This window comes from Tachypleus tridentatus, chromosome 6, assembly GCF_004210375.1.
Source record: "Tachypleus tridentatus isolate NWPU-2018 chromosome 6, ASM421037v1, whole genome shotgun sequence".
NCBI classification, from domain to species: Eukaryota; Metazoa; Arthropoda; class Merostomata; order Xiphosura; family Limulidae; genus Tachypleus; species Tachypleus tridentatus.
Window position 1 is genome coordinate 43,554,277 of NC_134830.1, and position 23,874 is coordinate 43,578,150.

Below are 23,874 nucleotides of genomic sequence, written 5' to 3' on the forward strand. Positions count from 1 at the left end.
GCAGCTCAAAATTATACCATTTATGACAACAATGATCAATTATTGAGAAAGGTTCCTGGACAAGAATTAACCTTTAGATCAGTGGTTCTTAACCTTGTTGGAGGTACCGAACCCCAGAAGTTTCATACTTGCATGCATTGAACCCTTAGTAATTAGAAAAATAAAATATAATTTTTTTCAAATTCAAAACATAAGTAGATATTTTATTAGTGCACAAAATGAACCATGCATCAGTTGCACATAATATCACTGTGTTCAAAGAACAAAACCAACAAAACATGAATTTCACACAAAAACAAAAACATAACTCAATGAATATTTACTGCAAATCAATGTGACTTTTGCTGTTGCCTTTCAGAGACAAGTTCAGAAATGTGCAGCTTCACCTTGGCAAGTGCCACTCTCATATCACTTTTACAACAAAGTCTGTTCCTTTTCTTCGTTTTTATGTCTACCATCCTTCAAAAGGATTGCTCGCAAATATGTTATAACAAACGGTATGAGTATCTTAAGGGCTTTCTTAGCAATAAGAGGGTACGCTACGATTTGGTGACACCAAAATGTTGAGAGCGTTGTTGTTCTGAAAAGTTGCTGTTGAACCTGACTCTGCTGAAGTTCAATGATTTCTTCGAGGTATTCATTATTGACATTTGCTGTCGCAACACTAAACGTGAACAGCTGTCTCACCCATGCTGGATATGACTCTCTGGTGGGGAAGTATCCGTCGAGAGACTTTGCGAGCTCATCTAAGTGCATGGCAATTGCTTGTTTCAGTTCTCCTGGTACAAAAATGTCTCCTATTTCAGACACATCTTCAATCTTACTTACACAGTCGTCCAGCAGGGGAAAGTTCCATAACAGTAGCTTTTTTTGAAAAGCCTGCAGGTTTTCTTCCGCTTCGATGATGTTGACTCCACAACCCTGCATCTGTTGATTGAGAGCATTGAAGATATTGGTCATGTACGCCAAAATGAGAATGAACTCAGATTTTTCAAAGCAATCTGCATGACAATGTTGGTGCTCTCGCAAAAACAGGGCTAATTCCACACGCATGGCAAAAACACGATTCAGCACCTTTCCCCGGGATAACCACCCAACGTTAGAATGGTACAGAAGTACCTCGAATTCAGAGCCCATTTCATTACACAGCTCTTTGAAGATGTAGTGTTTCAGGGCACTATTTTGCACAAAGTTCACACATTCTATGACAATTTTTAATACTTCTGCCAGTTTTGAAGGCAAGGTTTTTATTGCCAACACGTCTGTGCAGAACACAGTGCATTACAATAACATGTGGTGCATCAGCTTTCACCAATGCACCAAAACCAGAGTTTCATCCCAGCATGACTGGAGCTCTGTCCAAACAAACTGTAGAAACCATATCCCACGGAAGATCGTTGTCTCTGAAGAAGTCATCCACAAGTTTCTTCACATCGGCTGCCTTAGTTGTTGTTGTAAGAGGCTTACAAAATAAAAAATCTTCTTTTATCTTGTCATTTTTCACATAGCACATGAATACAACAAGCTGGCTTAGATTGTAAATGTCGGTGGTCTCGTCAAGTTGAAGGCTGAATTTTGCTGGGCTTGAAATCAGATCTGCAACTACCTGAGCCAAGATGTCATCGCTCATGTCATCTATTCTGCTGCTGATGGTGTCATTTGAAAGAGGAATTTAGGATAACTTATTTTCAGCAGCTTTTCCCAGCATGATATTCGCCATCTTCAATGCAGCTGGTTTTACGAGTGCTTCACCAATGGTGTGTGGTTTGCGATCAAGTACACAACTTTGTATGATGCAGTGAGGATTGGTTTGTTGATGGGTACAAAGCCAAGAACAGGCAAAGAAGTCTTTTCTTTGAACCTGGCTCTCTTTACCTTGAATTCAGAAAGCGTTGTGTTCTTGTATTTCCCATCTCCATGCAGCTTCAGAGAGTGTTCTCTTAGCCTCTGCCAGTGTTAGACTAGAATTGCTCAACTTGGCATTGCAAATCATGTATTGAGGATGTTGACTCCCATCATGTTTCGTTATATCCATATTGTACGTTTTAGTCCACCCAATTTCTATTTTTGCTCGACATAGTTAGTGTGAAGGGATTGAAAGATAAGGAAAAAATCACAAATGACGCATGATCACTACAGTCACAAGTCGACTGCTAAGCACACGAAGTTCCCTGCAGCACAGATAGTTAAGACCAAGTGATGTGATGTGATCAGCTGCAGCCAATGATGGCCAAGTGGAGCATGATGTCACGAATCATATGAGTGGGGTGAATGGAATGGACACACACACAGTGTGTTTGTCTTGACCTCCACCGAACTCCTGAGACTGACTCACTAAACCCCTGGGGTTTGATTGAACCCAGGTTAAGAACAACTGGTTTAGACCAATTTTCAGTGTTTCACTACAGATCATGCTGTGATTCACCCAACTGAATTCATAAATTCTCTAAGATGCATCAGGGATGCCAATACACATTCTGAAATTAAAGGTTGATTCACCAATAATGTTGGATCTAGTGAAAATCTATTTATATAGTTAGAAGAAGGAACTATAGCCAATGTGTTATATCAAGAAACATTAATTTAGATTGTGTAATTTTTGCTTTGAAAATCAAAAGCTCAGATTAAAAATGAAGATGTTATGAAAATTGAATTTTTGAAATACATGTTATTAAAATTAATTTTGTTGTATTTTTAGATGACTATTTCAAGCAATTTGGGTATCTGTGTAGAGAACGGATAATTTTTCCAATGTGATACAAAGTTCATGAATATTAACTCAAGGTTTACATTCTAATCTAGATGGCATCAAAGCACTGACTGCTTCTTAACATCCTGTTGAATATTCCTTAAATACATTACTCAGAATTTATTTTAGTATAAGTAGCTTGCTCCAAATTCTTTGATTACTCATACCGTCAATGATTCATTCATTTATTTTTAAATGTCCATGAGGTCTGTTTCTTTGTTGTACTTTGACCACAAATGGCTGGCTGTGGCAGCCATAGAGTTTACCATGTGTTTTGTGCTCATGGTTTGTTTTACATGTTTGTGAAGTCTGTAAATCCTTCTCTAATAGTAAGACTCCATGCCAAATAAAGTTAAGAGCCTGTCATCATTGGAGTATTTCCATAAAAACATAACTTTTATGTAGTCCTGCTTTCCTTTTGAAATGACTATGTAGAGTTAAAAAAAAAAGTCATCAGTCTAGATTTTCCAAATTTTTTTATCCTCAGCAAAGCCAACAGTAATCTGATACTCCTAGTAAAAGAAACAGCTTACCTCAAACAATATTACCTCAAAGTCAATAATATGGACTTTTTCTTTAATCCATAAATATTTATTTTAATTTTGCATATTGTAAATTCTGTGTAGTTAAACATTATTATTGTGTTACTTAAACTAAATGGCCAAAGACTGACTGAATGATGTATCAACTGATAGTCAAAATGGGTCCAGTACAGCTTGACCACTTAAGTGCCCTCAATGTGGATTCCTGTACATTCTGTTCTTTTAGAGTATCTCCTATGGGATCTAAATATCCACCCACATGTTTGTCATGAGTGGCAACCCATGAAGGGGAGGAGAGGTTCCTGATGGTTGAAGAGTTCAAACCTAACACACCACTTTGGCCTTAAATTCCTGTAGACGGACGGTCTTGGGGTGGCTCCCCTAGGGTCAGTCGGCTGGTCCACATGGGCTAGGGTCAACCAAATACCAGTGTTGGATGTTCTCAGCAGGTGTTGTGGACATTGTATCTGATGCTGGTGTTTGGGTATAGTGCTCATGAAAACACAGTATTGCTGCAGTGTCCTTGTTTGGTGCTGTTGTGCATCCCTTCATAGTGCTCCATAGTGGGTGGCGTTAGTGGGTAGCAAAACATTTTTTCTTTATTATGGATTTCCCAAATAAAATCATCAATAAAATAGTGAAAAAACAGTCCATAGGTAAACAACCACATCTTGAAGATTCTGAGCAGCAATCTTTAACATTTGTAACACCTGTACCTCATTTTCTTATATTAAATTCTTTTTCAGATAAATCTTTATCGCAAATGCCTACATTTTTATTCAGAAGGGACTAGATTGGCTTGCTGGTTCTCCAAAGTCAGTTAAAAAACTTTGCTCTGGTGATATATTGATGGAAACATTCACTCCTAAACACAGTGAACTCCTCTTACATTTGAAAGAGATTGGGATATACCCACTGATCTTACTCTCCATGCTACTTTGAATTCATCACAAGGAGTTATTGTTGAGAGGTATTTGAAGAACATTCCAGAGCTGAAGATTCTCACTGGTTTCTCCTCCCAAGAAGTTTCTGCTGTTAGGCATATCTCTACTTGCAAAGATGGAATTATGATGCCAACCAGTGTCCTCATTTTAACAGTTTCATCATTGCATCCACCTGCCCCCATCAAGGCAGGTTATCTTAATTGCAAGGTATGGCCATATATTCCAAGCCCTCTCAGATGTTTCCAGTATCAGCGGTTTGGTCACTCAGAGACATCATATCGTGGCTCCTTGATGCATGCTTGTTGTTGCAGTGGCAAGGACCACGATTTTTATGAGTTGCATCAGTTGCAATGGCTCTCACCTGTACTACTTTTGTTCTTGCTCTAAATGATGGGAAGAAAAAGAGGTGCAGCATTTGAAAACAATTCAAAACATTATTTACCCTGAGGCTTGAAAGTTGCTGTCTACCACTTCACCTCAAATGTATGCTGCTGCACTTCATTCCACTACTACAATAGAGTGCAGATGGGTTTCTTTATGCCTCTGAAAAAATTTTTCTCAACCATGTGAAAAACCTTTTGGCCTACATGGTTAAGAAAGTTGATAGATCAATGTCAACATCTATCTTTGTATCTAACATTCATTCCAGCAAACCTCAAGATACACTTACTTTGGTTCCAGGTACAGGCATTTCCTTAGGTACATCTTCTTCTCCAGCCCCAGGATGCAAAATAATCATTTGTTCACTTCCTCAGTTGCTGGAATCCTCTTCCAGTGACAGAGACCTGCTCAATTGACCCAGGGCAAGATCCATGGAGGTCAATTGGCCTCCCTTGATTAAAGAAAATAAACAAAAAAGACATGATAAAAAACAGAAGGGCTCTCCACCCAATTTGCCTACACATAAAAAATGGCCACTTTGATGCAGTGAAACTGTCAAGGTTTACATTCTAATTTAGATTACATCAAGGCACTGATTGCTTCTTACCATCCTGTTTGTCTTTTCTTACAGGAAACATTTCTGAAACCTGTTGATATAGTCACCTTTTGGCAGTTTTCTTTGTACAAAAATGACAGGTTATGTGATGGACAAGTGCATGGAGGGTAGCACTGTTGGTTGATCAGAATCTGCCCACCCTATCTTTGCCACTTGACAAAGCCTTGGAGGCTGAAGCCATTTATGTTTTCTTGTGTTGTACCATCACTTTTGTTCTCTCTACCTTTTTCCTGAAGAGACCTGTGATCAATCAGACTTTGATGCTCTCATTGAACAGTTGCCATCTCCCTTTTTAATCCTGGGGAATTTTAATGGACATAATCCTCTCTGGGGAGACACTGATACTGATTGGAGAGATCACTTTGTAGAGTGTATGCTCTCAGATCACAACCTTTCTCTTTTCAATACTGGTTCTTATACTTGTGTTCATGCACCTAGTCAGTCCTTTACTGCTATTGATATCTTAATTTGCTCTTATGGGGGGTTGACAGTAACCCACGAGGCAGTGATCATTTTCTTATTATTTTGAGAGAGACTGGCCATGGTCAGTGCCATCTGACCTGCATGCCCTGGTGGAAGCTAGGTTAAGCCAACTGGCTCTTTCACTGCTCTTGCAGAACTTAATCCTGCCATCATTTGTAAGATGATTACATGGCAGGAGTGACTGATTGTATGATGTCGGTAGCTGCTTAATGTATTTCTAAAACCTTGACACATTTTCCACAATATCCTTGCCCGAGGTAGAATCCTGCCTGTCACATGGCACGGAAGGCTTAAAAACAGGCCTGGGATACCTTTTGTAGGTATCCTACACTCTCGAACCACATTGCTTTCCAGCAGGCCTGTGCAAATGCTCAGCAGGTAAGGCATCAAAGCCAGAAGAAATCTTGGATTGATTTCACAGCCAGCATCTCGTCTTCCACCAGTTCCAAAGTCATATGGGACAAGATTCTAAAGATCAGTGGGCAGTATAATTCTGTCCCCTTTTTGATCTTGCTCTCTGATGTCCAGAAAGTAGCTGATGCCCCAAGCATTGCCGATACTCTTGGTGAAAGCTTTTGCTGTGAATCTAGCTCTTCTGCTTCATCCTCCACCTTCTTAGTCATCAAGTCTCAGCCAGAGTGATCATCTCTTTTTTTTTGAGCTGCTCATTTCTACGACTATAGTCGCCCCTTTACACTGATGGAACTCGAACTGGTCCTTCATAGGTCTGGCAGTACATCGGTCAGACCTGAAGATATACATTACAAGATGCTGTGCCATCTGTCTCCTGCTTCTTTTGCTATTCTTCTGATTCTTTTTAATTGGATTTGGCAGGAAAAATATTTTTCCTGAAGCTTGGTGCCAGGCTATTGTCTTACCTTTCTCAAAGCCTGGATAGGATACCAAAATTCCTTCAAGCTACCATTCAGTTGTTTTGACCTCAGAGAGGATGGTTAATGCTCATTTTATTTGGTTCCTCAAGTCAAACAACCTCCTCTTGCCCACCCAGTGTGGGTTCCGATGACAACTCTCCACCATGGATCACTTAATTCAACTTTAAACATCAATCAGAGAAGTCTTTCTCAAATGACAACATCTTGTATCAATATTTTTTTACCTTGAGAAGGCTTATGATACTACATGGAGGTATGGCATTTTGCAAGATTTCCACTTGTATGGGTTACATGGTCATTTGTCCATTTTTATTAAAAATTTTTTAATGGACAGGTAATTCCAAGTTTGTGTGGGTTTGACACTTTTGTGCTCTTTTTTACAGGAACTTGGAATCCCTCAGTGCTGTGTTTTGAGTGTCACACTTTACAGTATAAAGATTAATGCCATCACTGAACAACTCCTTCTTACTGTTGCAAACGGGCTCTATGTTGACAACTTTCACATCTCATGTCAGTCATTGAACATGAGGTATATTGAGCAGCAGCTACAGACTGCCCTCAATTGTTTACTGAAGTGGACCACAGTAAATGATTTTAACGTCTCTCTCTCTGAAACCATTTCCATGCACTTTTGTCACCATTGGGGTATTCACCCAAATATTGATCTCTATGTCAGTGAAGTTGTGCTATTCATGGTTCTTAAGACAAAGTTCTTGGGGCTTATCTTTGACTGTAAACTGACCTTTGTACCACACATCAAGCAGGTATGAGTCAAATGTACAAGAGCACTGAACATTCTCTATGTCCTCTCTTCCACCACTTTGGGAGTAGATCGATGTTCAATGCTAAAGATATATCATGCTTTTATTGGATCGAAACTAGACTATAGGTCCCTGGTCTATGGCTCTGCCAGGACCTTGGCCTTGAAGATGCTGGCCTCTATTTATCATCAGGGACTTTGGCTCTTCACCAGGGCTTTCTGCACTTCCCTAGTCTAGAGCTTGTACACAGAGTTTCATGAACCTCCTCTACACCTTTGTTGTTTGCAACTGTCTTTACTGTATGCTTCAAAATTTTAATCCTTAGCACAGCATCCCACTTGGGGTTGTGTTTTCCTTCCTCAGTGGGCCATACTTTTTCAGAACAGATGATCTGCCATTCTTCCTGTTAGCATTTGCTAACACAGTTGGATGAATTGGGTCTGTCCTTTGATCACTTCGCTGTATCCATTGGTCAGCCCATCCAACCATGGCTTATTACAATCAACAAATGTGACCTTTCTTTAAATCATCTGAGAAAGGCATATACTCCTGATTGGAAGTACCATCATTTATTTGCTGAACAACTTTTGAACAATCCTTCCATTCCTATTTATAGAGATGGATTGAAATCAGGTGACTGTGTGAGCTCTACTATGGTTTCTTGTGGTTTGATGGTTGCGTACAGAATCCTTTGTACAGTTTCTGTGTTTACTGCTGAACTGTATGCCATTTCTCTTGCTCTGGATTACATAGAATCTAAGCATTACTTGAATTGCATTATTTATACTGACTCGATTAGTTCTCTACTGGCCCCTGAATTGCTTCATGTTAGTTCTCACTCTGTTCTAACCAATATTCAAAACTGACTGGCCCATTTCTTTTTAGACATCAACTTCTATCCAGTTCTTCTGGATACCAGCCACATTGGTATTTGTGGGAATGAGCTCGATGACACTACAGCTAAGTCTCTCTGCTCTGGTGCTGTCACTGCTGTGCGTGTTCATGGACTATGGTCCTGTATTCAAGGCTCAGTTCCATGCCAGTTGGCAGTCAACTTGGAGTGAGCAATGTGAAAACAAGCTTTTTCCAAATAAAACCTTGTACTGGACTTTGGTCGTCTTGTTTCCGTAAGGATCAGAAAGAAGTAGTTGTCCTAACTAGACTATGCATTGGTCACAGTTTTTTTAATCTGGAATTGATGCACCAATGTATTGTCTGTATAACATTCAGGCCACAATAAGGCACATTTTACTTTCTTGTTGTCATTATGACTTTCAACAATGGCACCATTTTAGATGTGTTTGTCCCAAAATTTATCCATAATGTTGGACAGTATCATTGGTGATGGTGACACTATCCACCTTACAAATGTTTTTAGTTTCCTAAAGGCCATTGACCTTTTTAATGCTATTTAAGTTTTTAATTCATAAATTAGTCCTTTTTTTTAATATGATTCCTTTTTATGAATTAAAGTACAACCAGTTTAATATGAAATTAGGAAATGGCTATAAAGTCAAATAAATTGAAACCTGGACTGAAAAGGCCAATTTCAGGTGTCTAACACTGATGTTTGAAGTTGCTCATTAGTTGTCCTGGTGAGCTATAATAATTAAAATTATGCTACAGAAAGTTGTTTAAAACTTGTATTACTTTACTTTCTGAAAATGGCCGTGACGTTAAATAACTCAAAACCTGGACTGGAAAGGCCAACTTCAGGTGACTAATGCAGATGTTTGAACTTACCAGTTAGTCATCCTGGCAAGTTATGATAATTAAAATTATGGTACAAAAAGTTCTTTAGACCTTTCTCTTTTACTGCTGTAAACTAGATATTTTAATTTGATTTAACACTATTTAAATTTTTAATTCAAAAACTAAACTTTGTTTTGTTTTACCTTGATTCCTTTTTATGAATATTAACATTTTTTTTTTACTTTTTACCAGATGTTTGGTGCAGATAGCTCAGTTGGTTTGTGCCATAAAATGCCAAACCAACCACCCAAGTCATATACATCTACATTTTGGGTTTTTATTTATTTTTATATTATTAATTTTTCATAGATTTGTCTCTGTTACTGAAAGCCATAGTGTTTCCTCACTTCCTGTAAATGAAGGATGTTACACTGATTTGTTTTCTGTTTTTTGAGGCATTAGTTGATTTACAAATATTAATGGTTGTCATTTCACTTGCTCTTATTGTTTCACGTTACAAATACTAGAGAAAAGCATTTTTTTGGGTTTCCCATTTTGTCTATTTTACTTTCCTTCTCTGGTACTGAGCAATAGAATGATAGTATTGTACCAGCCATACTTATCTTAAGTTTACCATTTTACGTTTGTATTCTACCTATTTAGTAATGCAAACTCATTTCAAAATTTGCTGTATACTTCAGCTTTTAGTGGCAAGTTTAGATTGGTGTTTCTCATAGTTATAATTCAGGATTTTAAATTTTTGGCAAATGTTTATCAAAAGTTTATAAAAATGGTAGTTATGATAATTTTGCATCTTTCTGTTTCATGTATGTATAACATATTGTTTTCTTATTTGCACAGTAAAAACATCTTTATTAATCTCTCTGAAATAAGAACTTGCGTATGTGTTGATTACTTTTGTAAATTTTACTTTTTTTACATAATAGATCTGGGTAAACAAGAGAAAAATACTTTTCTTTAGAAAAGACATTTCATTTTTAAACATTTTCTGTTGCAAATAATAATGATTTAGAACTTTTCCCATAGCTATAAATAATTTCCTAGAATTTGACTTCTAATGAAGTTGTGGCCAAATCTACTGCTGCTTGCTAAAACTAACCACCAAATATACACGCGTAGGTGGTGATTGTATTTCTGATTACATTAACTTAATACAGTATTATAAGAAAAGTAGTGTATTGTACTGTTTTTAGCCTATGAATGTGATTTAAACATTACATTTACTTGTAACTTTACAAACATTACTGTAGTGATTTTGTTAGTAATACAAAACACCAAATATTTTTTATTCATATACATGTGTATGTGTATATGGGTTCTGATGTACCCAAAATATTAATTTTATCTAAATATTTGAGCTTTAAGCCTTTCATTTAATAAATATGATTATTCAGTAATTTCTTGTTACAAATAAAAATAAAACAAAACAGAAAAACTAAGATAAAAAAATTTATGTTGAAAAATATTAAGATTAGTTTTAATGTTGCAAAATCAAGTGGTCTTTAATAGTTTATTACCTTCATACAATATTAGTTTTACTAGTTTTGCAGGTCATTTTCAACATTATCATTTGTAACTGATCAATTTTTGTATCTTGCAGTTTACATTGTATAGTATTCTTAAAGGCAACAAACTAGACTTTCATCAGTCAATGGCACCAGAACAGTCTCAAGTCTTTTATGAAGAATTTCTGCAGAAACTGAAAGAAGCTTATGTCCCTGAAAAGGTGAAAGGTGGGTGATAAAGAAATTTATGTGATGCTGCCAGTGTATGTTACATTGGTACCAAAGATTTAAAACTTTAACTTTAGTATAAAGGTAAAACATTGCTTTAATGTTCTGCATGACTGGGAATTATCAAGTCTTATTATTTGATATTATTTCTTTTAATTAATTTAAATACAGATTATGAGTGAAAGATTTTGATAATATATTTAGTCCTGTTAAAATAGGTCCATGTCTTATGATAGGAATTCCATTAAGAAAGTGTAACATTTATGAAATTCATTGAAATTTTTTAAAGTTACAGAAACCATTGCAGGAAGGTTATTTCACTTTACTGAGAACTCTTGCCACTAATTATTCATTTATAGAGTTGTGATATCTTACTTTCTTTGTGTCTAAGGGTGAAAACTGCCAGTCATTTTAGTGTCAAAACCTGTACTTTGCTGTGTGAAGAAAATCCACAATTATAAAAGGAAAAAACTGGTCTCCTCACAGTAGTTATCTTCCCTTATATCACAAATGCTTCCAAACCTTTTTGAGACAAACTGTACAAGATTTGTAAATTTTTTTATTAGTTGATTATACCCATGATTTTAATTGATATCAATTCTATACTAGTAAACACTAATCTAAAACAAGAAGAACAAAAAGAAACCATTTTTGATAGTAGTTCTTAAATATATATCTTAGAAAAATATATTTGTATGAAGTATGAAGCAAAGTGAGATCCATGTACATGCACAGTAGTTAGATTGGAAGCTCAAGTTATTTAATTTACCTGTTAATTACTTCAATCAAAATAAACTTGAAAACCCCTATTGTTTTGTTTGTACAAAAACTTGGTACTTTGGGTATTTTGGGAAATTTCATTGGAACACATTTACAAAAAGTAACTTACTGTGAAGTTTATTTTTATTTTGATCCTAATACCAGAGGGTACATAAATTAGTCTATGTGAGTTATATTATATAGACCAGTGAAATTAAAGAAACAAAACCTTTTCAATTTCTGTTTTGATTTATAGCATACAAATTCTGAAAAACAATAGTTTTTTTACATGTTTTTCATGTAGATGGAGTATTTGGTGCTTACATGCAAGTTGATATACAAAATGATGGGCCGGTAACAGTACAACTAGACTCTAATCCTCAACAGCCAACAAAGGTGTGGTAGTAAAATTTATATTATTTCATAACTCATGACTGTTTTTCTAAATTAAAAAAATACAAAAACATGTTACTCTTCAAAAAACTAAGTTCTATTGGCTAATGATGTATTTATTTCACACATGTGTATACATGCTCAATGAAGAATAACAAAAGCAAAAATCTTTAAGTTCTAAATTCCTATAATGGGACATATGGACCAAAATATAACTTAGGATTAGTTCTGGAGAAATATTTACTTTTATGTTGTTAAGAAGTTTAAACAAAAATATTATTTCACAAACAAGAGCATGTGAAAGTAATTGTGTTTATTTGAAACAGTCTTTATTCATTAATCAGTTTTAAAATGTTCAGTAGAAGCTGGAAATTCTAACTGATATTCTTGTAATAATAATGATAAACTTGAAGAAACTCCTTAGAAAATACCTGAATGGATTGATTATAAATTCACCAGTAATGTTTTTTTTTTTGTTTTTTTATTCTGACCTCAACATACTTTAAGTTATAGAACTGGTGATAGAAGTGTATGTTTAAAATCAGTAAAAAGTCTTCCACCCTTTTATTTAAAAGAATTGATGTAAAAAGGAAAAACTTAAGTCATAATCATTTTAATTTAAGATTAATTCTTGGAAGCTGAAATCAGTAAATGATTTTGTTTATGATCTTAATTTAAATCTTCCATAACCACACTGGGGTCTATTCTTTATGAAAATATTTAATTTACCATTCACTTTGAAGATTAATGTTGTTATTGTTTTAATAAGTGATATTTAATTGTTATAATGAAATATCACCATTATTAATGCATTTTTAATAAAAATACTAGATTAAAGCCTTCAGATGTTTATCTTTGGCTTGTGCTATATTATTTGGAAAACTTAACATTGTTTCTTATAGATTAAATTTTGTGCTATTTATTTAACTGTACACTGGAATTAATTGCTGTCAAGTTTTTAACTCTTTTGCTTTTACCCATGTAATTAACAGATATTTTTGTAGATCATTTGTCTTTTTTAGAAAGAAAATTATAAGAATTGTTTACACAGACCCATTCTTTTCAGGATTTTTACTTTATGACAATTTTTACTTGTTCTTAAAGAAGTATCCATTTGGGAAATTCTAAAGCAATGTTTATATTAGTCTCGTTTTCATTTAGATAAATTATTTATTCTTATTATGTGCTGATTTTACTTGTACTTCAGAAATACTGAAGCAATATCCACCCTTGTGCAAATTAATTGAAACAAGACGAATAATTATGATTTTTTTCAATTTTTTGTTTTATTTCTGAGAATCCAAAAATTACTCTCAATCTAATACATGATATGACCACCTTTATTTTTCAGAAGATCATTAATCTGCTTTGGCATCGAGTCCACGAGTTAATTTGCAATCTTTACTCATTTTTGGATCGCAGTACCACACCTCAATTATGGCCTCAATTAGCTTATCTTTCATAGTACAGTCTTTTCCCCTAAGTCTTTCTTTACAAATTGCCCAAAGAATTTCAATAGGATTTAAGTCTGGAGAGTTTCCAGGCCAGTCCAGCACCTTTATTTGCATTGTAGTCATAAAATTCAATTTTCGATATGTGGCACGGAGCCAGATCTTGCTGAAAAAATGTCAGATCCATCTGGAAATCTCTTTTTCAAATCTGGAACGACTCTTCTCTGCAAAACTTTGATGTACTGTGGTCCTCCGATGTCATAGTAGCTGAAAAATCTCCAAAACATCTTCTTCAAGGGATGTTTTTCAAACTGATTGATGTGAGATTCTCAAAGTTTCTCACCTGGAGATTTGCGAACATGCAGAATTCTTTGACCCTGTACGAAGAAATGAGTCTCGTCACTGAATAACACCTTCCTCCATTGTTCTTGCATCCAGTTCTTGTAGTTCAGACTCCATTGATACCGTTTTTTCTTCATTGAGTTGGTAAGAAGTTGTTTTTTGACTGGTCTCCTTGCCCTCCTAACGCAATTTCGAATGACGTAATATTCCTCAAAATTTTGTCATATATCCAAAAAATAGATTGACTGTATTACAAAACACAACTAATGATGCCATCTGTGTGAAAAAATGACTATTAAAAGAAATCAGTGGGTGCAGCGAGCCTACACCGGGCCGCCATGCTGAAAATGTTGTAAAATGACCATTTGTTTTAATTAATTTGTACAAGGGTGTAGTTATCAATTTTTATGTACTTACTACCTGAGCTTTATATTTACACTTTGAAGTATTTCACAAATACTGGTTCAGTGGTTCCTAAAGTTACAGTTTCAAAACATATGTTCTTTTAAAAATCACTTGTCAAGTAATGATCCCAAAATACTTTTAAACAGACAGAATACAAGAGAATTACTAGACTTTACTGAAATATATTAGAACACTAACCCTTCTCCTTCAATTAAACATAGGCACTATATACTTACTTAGCTACACAGATGGGTTGCTGGTTGGTAAAGTTTGGGAACCTTCGATCTAGAACATGAAAAAAAATAATTAAATAAATATACTTAGCTACACAGATGGGTTGCTGGTTGGTAAAGTTTGGGAACCCTCTATCTAGAACATGAAAAAAAATAATTAAATAAATATACAAACTAAAGCTCAACTGTTGCAAGTTTTCTTTGATTTTTGTTTTATTGATCAATACACATAACGTGATTTTTGATTTTACAAATTAATTATGTCCCAATGAACAGTTAAATAACTCATTTCTATTTTTACAGAAAGAACCACAACCTAATCATCAAAATATAGAAGAAAACCTGTAACAGACAGAAAGTTGAAGACTTCTGTATTGTATTATAGATAAAAAAAACAATTAGGTTGTATCATAAATGGTTTGATTTTTATATTTATTTGAAATTTTGTACCACATTTAATGGCTTTATTAGTACAGTTCTATCTTAAAACAATAAATCTGGATGAACATCAGAATACCAGTTACTTCCTTTAAAAAAAAATGAACTAAACTTTTCTTTAGCCAGGGAAATTATTAATTTAATTATTGAAACAAGAACATTCAAACTTTTGTGAATATCCTATTATTTACAAACAAGTTTTTCATCATTTTCTTTTTACAGTTTAATTATATTTACAGTAATAGTAATTAAAATTTATATGTTTAACTGTTAACTTGATAAGAAAAAAAAAAGACAAAATGTTAAACTTTCATTCATTTCCAGTAAGAAACAAATCAAAATTTGAGGAAACTGAAGAAGACACTTGATTGAAATGATAGCCCACTTGGTGGCTAAGCAGTATATATGAGGGAATGTACAAACTAAAAAAACAACTTAATTTCAGTATTTGTTATGAACACAGCACAGACAGTGTGTTGTGCAGTTTTGTGCTTAACAGTGATATAACCAAACTTGATTACAAAGGTGCTAAAATATTTAAAATTATTTTTTGTATCTTGTCAACCTATGTTTATTGCTGCTACTTGCTTTTTTCATTTTGTAAATTCCACTATTTATTTTATGTACATACCCAAGCAGGGATATTGGATTACTCCATAAGTTAGTGTGTATGTTTTCTTATAGCAAAGCCACATCAGGATATCTGCTGAGTTCACCAAGGGGAATAGAACTCCTGATTTTAGTGTTGTAAATCTGTAGACTTACCACTGTACCAGCAGGGGATCATAAGTTGGTGATGCATGAAAAAAGGATTAATTTGTTACAAGCAAAAAATGGTGTGCAGCGATTGCTTGATTCTTAGATGTTGTGTGTTAAGGTGTTACACAAAGAATCCTAAGTCTCTCCTTATCTTGTGATGTGCTCAGAAGACATGAACATTATTTAACTTGCTTTTTAAGGGGGACCTACTTAAGAATAGTAAGAAGTTTTTTTTAACAACTATTCTTATGATAATAGATTTATTTCTGTACAACACTTTGTCTCTAACAGTGAGATGTATGTGCATACAATGTTTAAGGTGTAGATAGGCTTACTTCAGTATTCTTCTGAAATGTTTAAAACAATACCAAAAACAAAATATTCTTGTCAAAAATTCAAGCCCTTTCTAAACCTTAATATGTATATATCCTGAAAGCAGTTGAAAACACATTGAATCCAATTTTAGTTCTACATCTTATAAATAACTGATTAATGCCAGTAAATATTTATGTCACAATAATTCATATGTATTGTCATAAATGTGAAATGTTAAAAAATTTTAATGGTAAAACTACACCTCTTTACAACAGATAAATGAATTATGGAAACTGAATTTCTCACCACTTTGAATTTTTCAGTGGACCATAGGAAGTAAAATGTCTAGAAGTGATAAGTTTCTCTATTGGCCAAAGGTGTTAATAGAATACAACCTAAGTTAATAACACTTCCTACAAATATATCGTGACTAAGAACAACTAAAAGAGAATTTTCATAACTGTAACTGTTTGACTTGAAGTGAAAATTTTGGTAACATTGTATTCAAACAATGGTTGAATTTTGGAAACAGACACCAGTGTATTAACAGTTCAGACACAGATTTTAAAAAAGTAGTTGATGCACGTGAACTATTATGTCTATTGATACTTCCTTTCACACATCAACTGTAATGATCTAAACATACAATTTTTTTTACGTAGATCTGTAACTTAAAAATATTGAAATATTTTATCACAATATTAATTGTTAATAGATAGTTTTACAGATTGATTTTTATTCAATTTATACATTAATTGGAAACATAACTCTACAAATATAATAGGATCAGGAAAAGATTATTACTTTACAGCAAAGCTAAGACTAATTTTCTAATCTGTATTTTAAAGACGGCTGGTATGGGTATTAAAACTATTTTAATTAGAGTTTTAAAACTATTTTAATTAGAGTTTTAAAACTGTTTTAATTAGAGTTTTAAAACTGTTTTAATTAGAGTTTTAAAACTGTTTTAATTAGAATTTTAAAACTATTTTAATTAGAGTTTTAAAACTATTTTAATTAGAGTTTTAAAACTATTTTAATTAGAGTTTTAATACCCATTCTAGCCGTCTTTAAAATAAATTTTTCTTCAAGTTGGTTTCTTGTCATCATGAATTAGCTGATCTGATTTATTCAAATAATGTGTTCATCTTTGATAGAAATGTTGCATATATTCATGATAATTAAAAGTTATACGTATTCAAAATAATAATTAAAAACAAGTGTATATTTATTCACTATAAATGTATGGAGTAACTTTTTTCTTATGAAGTGGAAACAACAGAAAAGAAAATTTATCTTAATAAAAAATAATAATAATTTCATATATTGAATACCTAAATAAGTAATACATATGAACCATAATAAAATACAACTGATTATTTGTACTTACATTATGCTTCTGAGCATACGGTATTTTGAACGTATACAGTGTGTGTACAGACACAAACACGTTATTTCTTCTTTTCAACTTCTATTGCTTTGTTGAAATATAATTTATAGCATTGGATCAGCGTTATAATGTGACGGTCAATTCCACTATTCGTTGGTAAAAGAGTTGGCGGTGGGTGGTGATGACCAGCTGTCTTCCCTCTAGTCTAACACCGTTAAATTAGAGACAGCAAACGCAGATAGCGAGTAGATTTGCGCGAAATTCAAAACAAACCAAACCATAAACATTGGATTAACTTAATGACAAATTTATTATCTCGTACTTTTTATTAAAATATTCTTTTTTCTTAAATTTCACGAAAATTCGATACGTCCCACCAAATAGAGACATTTAGGAAACTTCGAGGCATGACATGTCATCACTGCATCATAGAAAACTTTGTTTACCGAACAATACAAAGCTTTTAAATAAAAATATTAAAAACAACCTACAAACTGCTTCTTGTTTTGTAAAGTTCCTTGATCGGTGTTATTACCTTCAAAAAAGGAACAGAACAACAAACGTAAAATTCCTAAATTTGCATATCGAAACAAATATTCATTCCAATTACCAACATTGATTTTGTCACATCTAACATCACAGTTATTGAATCAATACTAAAATATACACAACGCATAGCTTAATTTTAATTTTGATCAATAAGTCAGTATATGTGTTTTATCGATATATACATATAGTGTCTCAGCAGTCCTATAGTTAAATCTATGTAGTCGTTCTCTCTTTGGTAGTTTATCGTTTCTTGCCGTATTCTTGTTTGGAAAATGGTCGAAAGGATATAAATCTGGTGGTTGTATCTCTGGTAATGATGTCAATAGGAATACCAGATAATCCAACAGGTTCACTGATATTTCTTCCTAAGTTACTATTCAAGCTCAGCAGTGCGGTTGATTGTTCTTCTGTAAACGTCCATCTAAAGATCACGCCAGATTATTTTTGGTTTGGTCCACCTCTTCTTTTGGATTTTGGTGTTATATTCAAGGTCAAATGTCCACCTTATGGTAGTTAACTTATTATATGGTAAATAGGGATTTCCTGGTCGTAGTGTTTGAAGCTATTCGAAAGTAGTTTAATGCCCGCATCTGTGTTTCCGCATGAAGTCAGTTCCAAGCATATTATTTTTATCGAAACCAATTACCCACAAATCATGTTGTATAGAGAACCTTCCTCTTGTCGCAGCTTTATTACCATTCACATAATCTGCAATATTTTGTGAATAATGCTAAGAAAGGACGAGGAACCTACTGATATTTTCTGTTTTCTAAAATCGTACGTTAATAATATACGCTTGTAAGGTTGAACAATAATGAGTTATTTAACATTTCTGATTAAGCGTGTCTCTAAATATCAATACAATTAAACTTCCTTTCTCATCCACAATAATTGTTCCCAATGGTTTGGTTTAAATTTCACTCAAAACTACACCAGGGCTATCTACGCTAGCCGTTCCTCATTTAGCAGCGTAAGACTAGAGGGAAGACAGCTTGTCACCACCACCCACCGCCAATTCTTGGGCTACTCTTTTACCAACGAATAGTAGGATTGCTCATTACGATGTAATGCCCCCCACAGCTGAAAGGGCAAGCATATTTGGTGTGAAAAGGATTCGAACCAGTGACTCTTGGATTATGAGTCGAGTGCCTTAACCACTTGGCCATGCTGGGTCCCACAGTGGCTCAATGGTAAGTCTGACGACTCGTAACGTGATGAATCGGGTTTGAATACCAACAGTGGAAAGATAGTCCTCTATATAACTTTGTTCTTAAAAACAAACATTACCCATAATTGCAACACTCAGCCATGATGACGAGTAAGTTTGTAAGAAAGTAAAATGTAAGATTTGTTTTTAATGTGATAATTTCAATGAGTGTTAAAACGTTAACTATTAATTATTCTTTCTAATACTTATTGCAATATAAAATTATATAATATTAATCATTATATTTATCAACAATAAGGCATAATGTTAAATGCACAATACTATTTAAAAAAATAACTAATTGTGAGATAAACTTTGAAATAAGAAAAAGTAGACTCCCATGTGCTGCTATCTAGCGGTGCTGTCTAGAACTATATAAATCATACTGATTATTGAAAAAGTACGTCAGTTATTTCTTGGTATATACCAACTTCATTACATTTGTTAGGCGTAGGTGTTTAACTTTTCATTAGATTTCATTATAGCCGAGTTACTACATTAGAGATAACTTCAGTAGTTAAGCGATTCTTTTACTTTAATCTGAGTAATTCGTTAATAAATTGTTATAAGATATATTGTCTTTGTACATTTTAGCTGACAAAAGTTACAATGTGTTGTATCAGTTTGAATTGGTTTGATTTCTGCTTTCTTATTTTTTTTTCAAATTGAGCAGAAATTTCCTGATTATTTTAGAATATTTTGAATACATTCATATGGCAAGTTCTCTTAGTTTGAATTGCCTTGTGTATACGTTCGTTTATCCATTTCCCTTGAAGATATTGGTGTTGCGTCTATTTAACTATGTTGACATTGATTTGGTAGGGCTATTGAAGCTGAGATGATTTATAAGTTAAAATGACACGTGAATAAAGCTGATTTATCCTTTAGTCTTCAAAAATGGACGAGTTAAACACGTATACCTTTCTTGCGAGTTAAGTTTTATAATTTTACTTCAAATTGACTTGTATCATGAGGCCTTAGACATTTTCTGCTTCATCGCACTTGAAACATTCTAAGTTTAATCATAGTTTGTAAGCTCTTTCACATTACCCTTGAGTTGTATGTTTTGTGTATCAAATTCAGTTTTCATTGAGGTAAACCTTGCTAACTATAGTTTAGTGGCTGTTGTACATTTGTTTCATACGTTGAAGTTAAGTAATAGCTGCTTGAGTTTAAACTTTTACTTCTTGTAGATTTTATTATTATTATTAATTGAATTTTAGTCTCAAATATTCATGTGAGTTGTGCTCGTTAGGCATTAACGTATACATTTAATTTAAATTGGTTTAAATTATTCAGATAGAGCGCCATCTGTCGAAATAAAAGCAACTTTTCCAAACTTTAATATCTCTGGTTATCAACAAAGTTGGTAATATTGAAATCATCAAATACAAGGACATTGTCACACTCTTGATAAATGCATATTTGATCAATTTCAAGAACTCATAAGCACTTTACCTTAAAATTTATCAAGTATATACATTTTTTAGCCAGAAGTGTGTGGCAGTATTTTCGTGTTTGATGACTTTAATGCTATCAATTTTCCTATTGACGAAAGTTTATTACAAATTAAAGAACGATTTTAATTTGACAGATAACGCCTTCGCTGAACGATAAGCAATAGAGCTTTCCGTTTAATTTCGAGTTGTTCGTGTTGTCACTGAAGGCTGACATGATTAACTTGTCTTTACTTCCTCTTTTCATGCTACTTATATTAGTTAGTACATAGATTCGTTTGAACAGAACGGAACTATTCTTCGGTTACCCTAATTATGCTGTGTAATAAGTCGCTGTCTATGTAAATACATCAATTTAATTTTACTTAGATGCATTAATTTATGTTGAATTGCAATATGAAATGAAACAATTTGAGTTGAGTTCTATCGTTACGAATCTAGTTAAAATGAGATAAGTTACAACTTAATGTGCGTCTATTTTAGTATTGCTGTATTATGGATATATCCTTTTGTCTTCAGTTAATTTACGCTATCGTGCATTTCTATTGATTTAAATTTAGAGAAGTGACTTTACCTTGGTGTAATTTATTTTATTAATGATGAGTCGTACTTAAGAGACCATACTAAAGTGTTGTGGAGTTTAAACTCTGATATAATATTCCCATCCATTTAGGGCTAATAGAGTTATGGATTTTTGTATCTTGTTTAGAAGTGTTGAGTTATACTTAAATGCATCTCTTTAACTGATTTTCTGTTTCAGCTGAAACAAATGAAATACATAAGGGATTATTTTGAATTAAAAATAACAAATTGTAGTTGTATTTGACTGAGCTGAGCAGTATTATATCTTGGTGCTTTAATATGAAATGCAATAACTTCGTAGTCTATTCGTTTGAGTTAAAATAAGCCATATATTAAAGCATGTGACTGAGTTATTATACACTCTTGTGTTTAAATCAGTTCAGGACTGTTATCGTGCGACTGCACACAGCAAGCTACTCGTTCCTTAAAACAGTGTCTCCAAAATAAAATCGTTTTATTGGGAAACCCCGACTTCTTTATCGTATAAAATCATGATGTACAATAGTATATTAAAATACGTGTAGCTCTCTTCTGTACGCTAAAACAAGAGACAAGCTTACACTTGAAAGAAACCTGATCACAAATTCACGACATTGAGAGCTAATCTAACCCCCACAAAAAAACAACAAAAAACAAACAAACTACCTTTATATAGTATTATGTACAGTTCTAAGCTTCAGAATTATATATGCAAAAACGGCTTGTTTGGGTTGAGAAAATATTTTACGTAGAAGAGCGAACAACGTTTCGCAATTCTTCGGTCATCGTCAGGTTTACAAAGAAAGAAAGAGATAACTGACCGGAAGCTGACCACATGTTTGGAAGGAGTTGTGTAACTGAGTGTAGGACTGTAGAGGGCGGTGTTAGATGTTTGAATATATAATTTATTTTATTATATTTAATATGGGTATAAAGGTGTTCCTTTATATTGGTTTATTTTGGGTTTAAGTTGTTGTACAAGTAAGGCTTCTTTAATTTTGCGTTTGTTTATGTTTGTTTCTCTATTTAGTATTTGAGTGTTTTCTATGGTTATGTTGTGTTTATTTGACTTGCAGTGTTCGAAAACGTGTGAAGGTGACTTTTTATGTTCTTTGACTCTGGTTTCCATTTTTCTACTTGTTTCTCCAATATAGAAGTCGTGGCAGTTATCACATTGTATTTTATAAACAATGTTGGTGTGGTGTTTGTCAGTGTAGTTTTTACATAGTGTAGACCTCAGTTTTGTGCCTGGATTTGAATAAATTTGGTATTAACTGGAATGTCATATTTTTTACTAGTTTTGCCAAATGTTGGTTATTTTTCTGCTGATGTCGGGAATATATGGTATGCAGCAGTATATGGTTTCGTGATTTTTTGATTCGTGAGATATATTTACTTTTGTTGGTTGATTTTGCTTTATGTCTAGGTGTGTGCGTATAATGTTTTCTACGGTTTGTGGAGGAAACTTATTGATGTTGATGAAGAATTGTTTTAATTTTTCTAATTCATCGTTAATTTTATCTGGTGAACATAGTTTTATGACTGTGTTTATTTGGTTTTTTAGTATGTTGAGTTTTTGTATTGTTTCATGCGCTGAGTCCCAAGGAATGTATAGTCCAGTATGGGTGATTTTTCGGTGGATTTCTGTTTTGAATTGTATGTCGGTTCTTGTAATTTTGAGGTAAAGAAATGATATTTGATTGCTTTTTTTCCTGTTCACATGTGAAGTTAGTGTTGGGATGTATAGAGTTAATGTGATTGAAAAAATTAAGTATGTGTTCTGTAGATCTGAATCCTGCAACCGTGGCATCTACATATCTGTACCAGTATAGTGGTGGATGTAATGCTGTGCTAATTGCTTGTGTTTCAACTTGTGTCATAAAAATATTGGCCAGAACTGGTGATACTGGGTTGCCCATGCTTAGGCCATTTGTTTGTATATAGTTGTGGTTGTTGAACATGAAGTTTGTCTTTATCGTGGTGAATTCTATGAGGGTTGCTATTTGGTTGCTGGAAATGTCTATAGTTGAATTAGGGTCTTGGATGTAGAGTTCTGAGGCTATCTTGCAGCCTTCAGTGGTTGGAACTTCTGCAAAGAGGGATATAACATCGAAACCGGCCATTAAGGCTTTATGATTAAGTTGATTTAGAGTAGACTTGAAATTAAAAGAGTCTTTGATGAATGAGCTGGCTGATGTTACATATTTGGAGAAGGTCAAAACGTTGTTCGCTCTTCTACGTAAAATATTTTCTCAACCCAAACGAGCCGCTTTTGCATATATATTTCTCTACAAGTGGGTTTTCTCGACATCACTGATTATTTTTTCATCACGGCGATTGTACGAGAAGTGTAAGTCTTTGTGTTTTTCTCAGTGCATTTGCACTTACCTGTTACCATTATGTCTGAACAAGCATACCGTTCACCACTGTTAACAGTACACGCTCACACGATCGTTAAGAAACTAAGAAATTTAAACCAAAGAATTATTAATAGAAGAAATAACATCTATTTCATTCAACAATGTAGAAAGGAACAACTAACCCCTAATTTTGTAAAGGTAAAACTTTCAAAAAAAATTAATAAATACACAAACATTATCCAAAATTTACAGAAAAAACTACTTAAAGCCACGTTGAACACGAAATACAAAGAACTACATGAATTACAGAAACAAAAAATGAATCTAGACCATCAACTGTTATGTTGCATTAAACCAGAGATTTACGGACTTATACAACGAAACATAAACCAAATCAATACTAAGAATGACAAAGACAAAAAGATCTGCCACAACAAAAA

The 23,874-nt window shown here is 33.6% G+C and overlaps 1 protein-coding gene across 1 annotated transcript in view; it reads left to right on the plus strand.

The window, feature by feature from the left end:
* The window catches only part of Dtd (D-aminoacyl-tRNA deacylase), a 28,804-nt gene extending 13,895 nt beyond the window's left edge, over positions 1 to 14,909 (plus strand). Inside the window, exons 4-6 of the mRNA XM_076504336.1 lie at positions 10,683 to 10,815; positions 11,879 to 11,970; positions 14,702 to 14,909. Of these exons, the coding sequence (XP_076360451.1) occupies positions 10,683 to 10,815; positions 11,879 to 11,970; positions 14,702 to 14,746 (270 nt within the window). The 3' untranslated portion in view covers positions 14,747 to 14,909. The remainder of the gene's footprint in view (positions 1 to 10,682; positions 10,816 to 11,878; positions 11,971 to 14,701) is intronic.
* Positions 14,910 to 23,874: the final 8,965 nt, after the last annotated feature.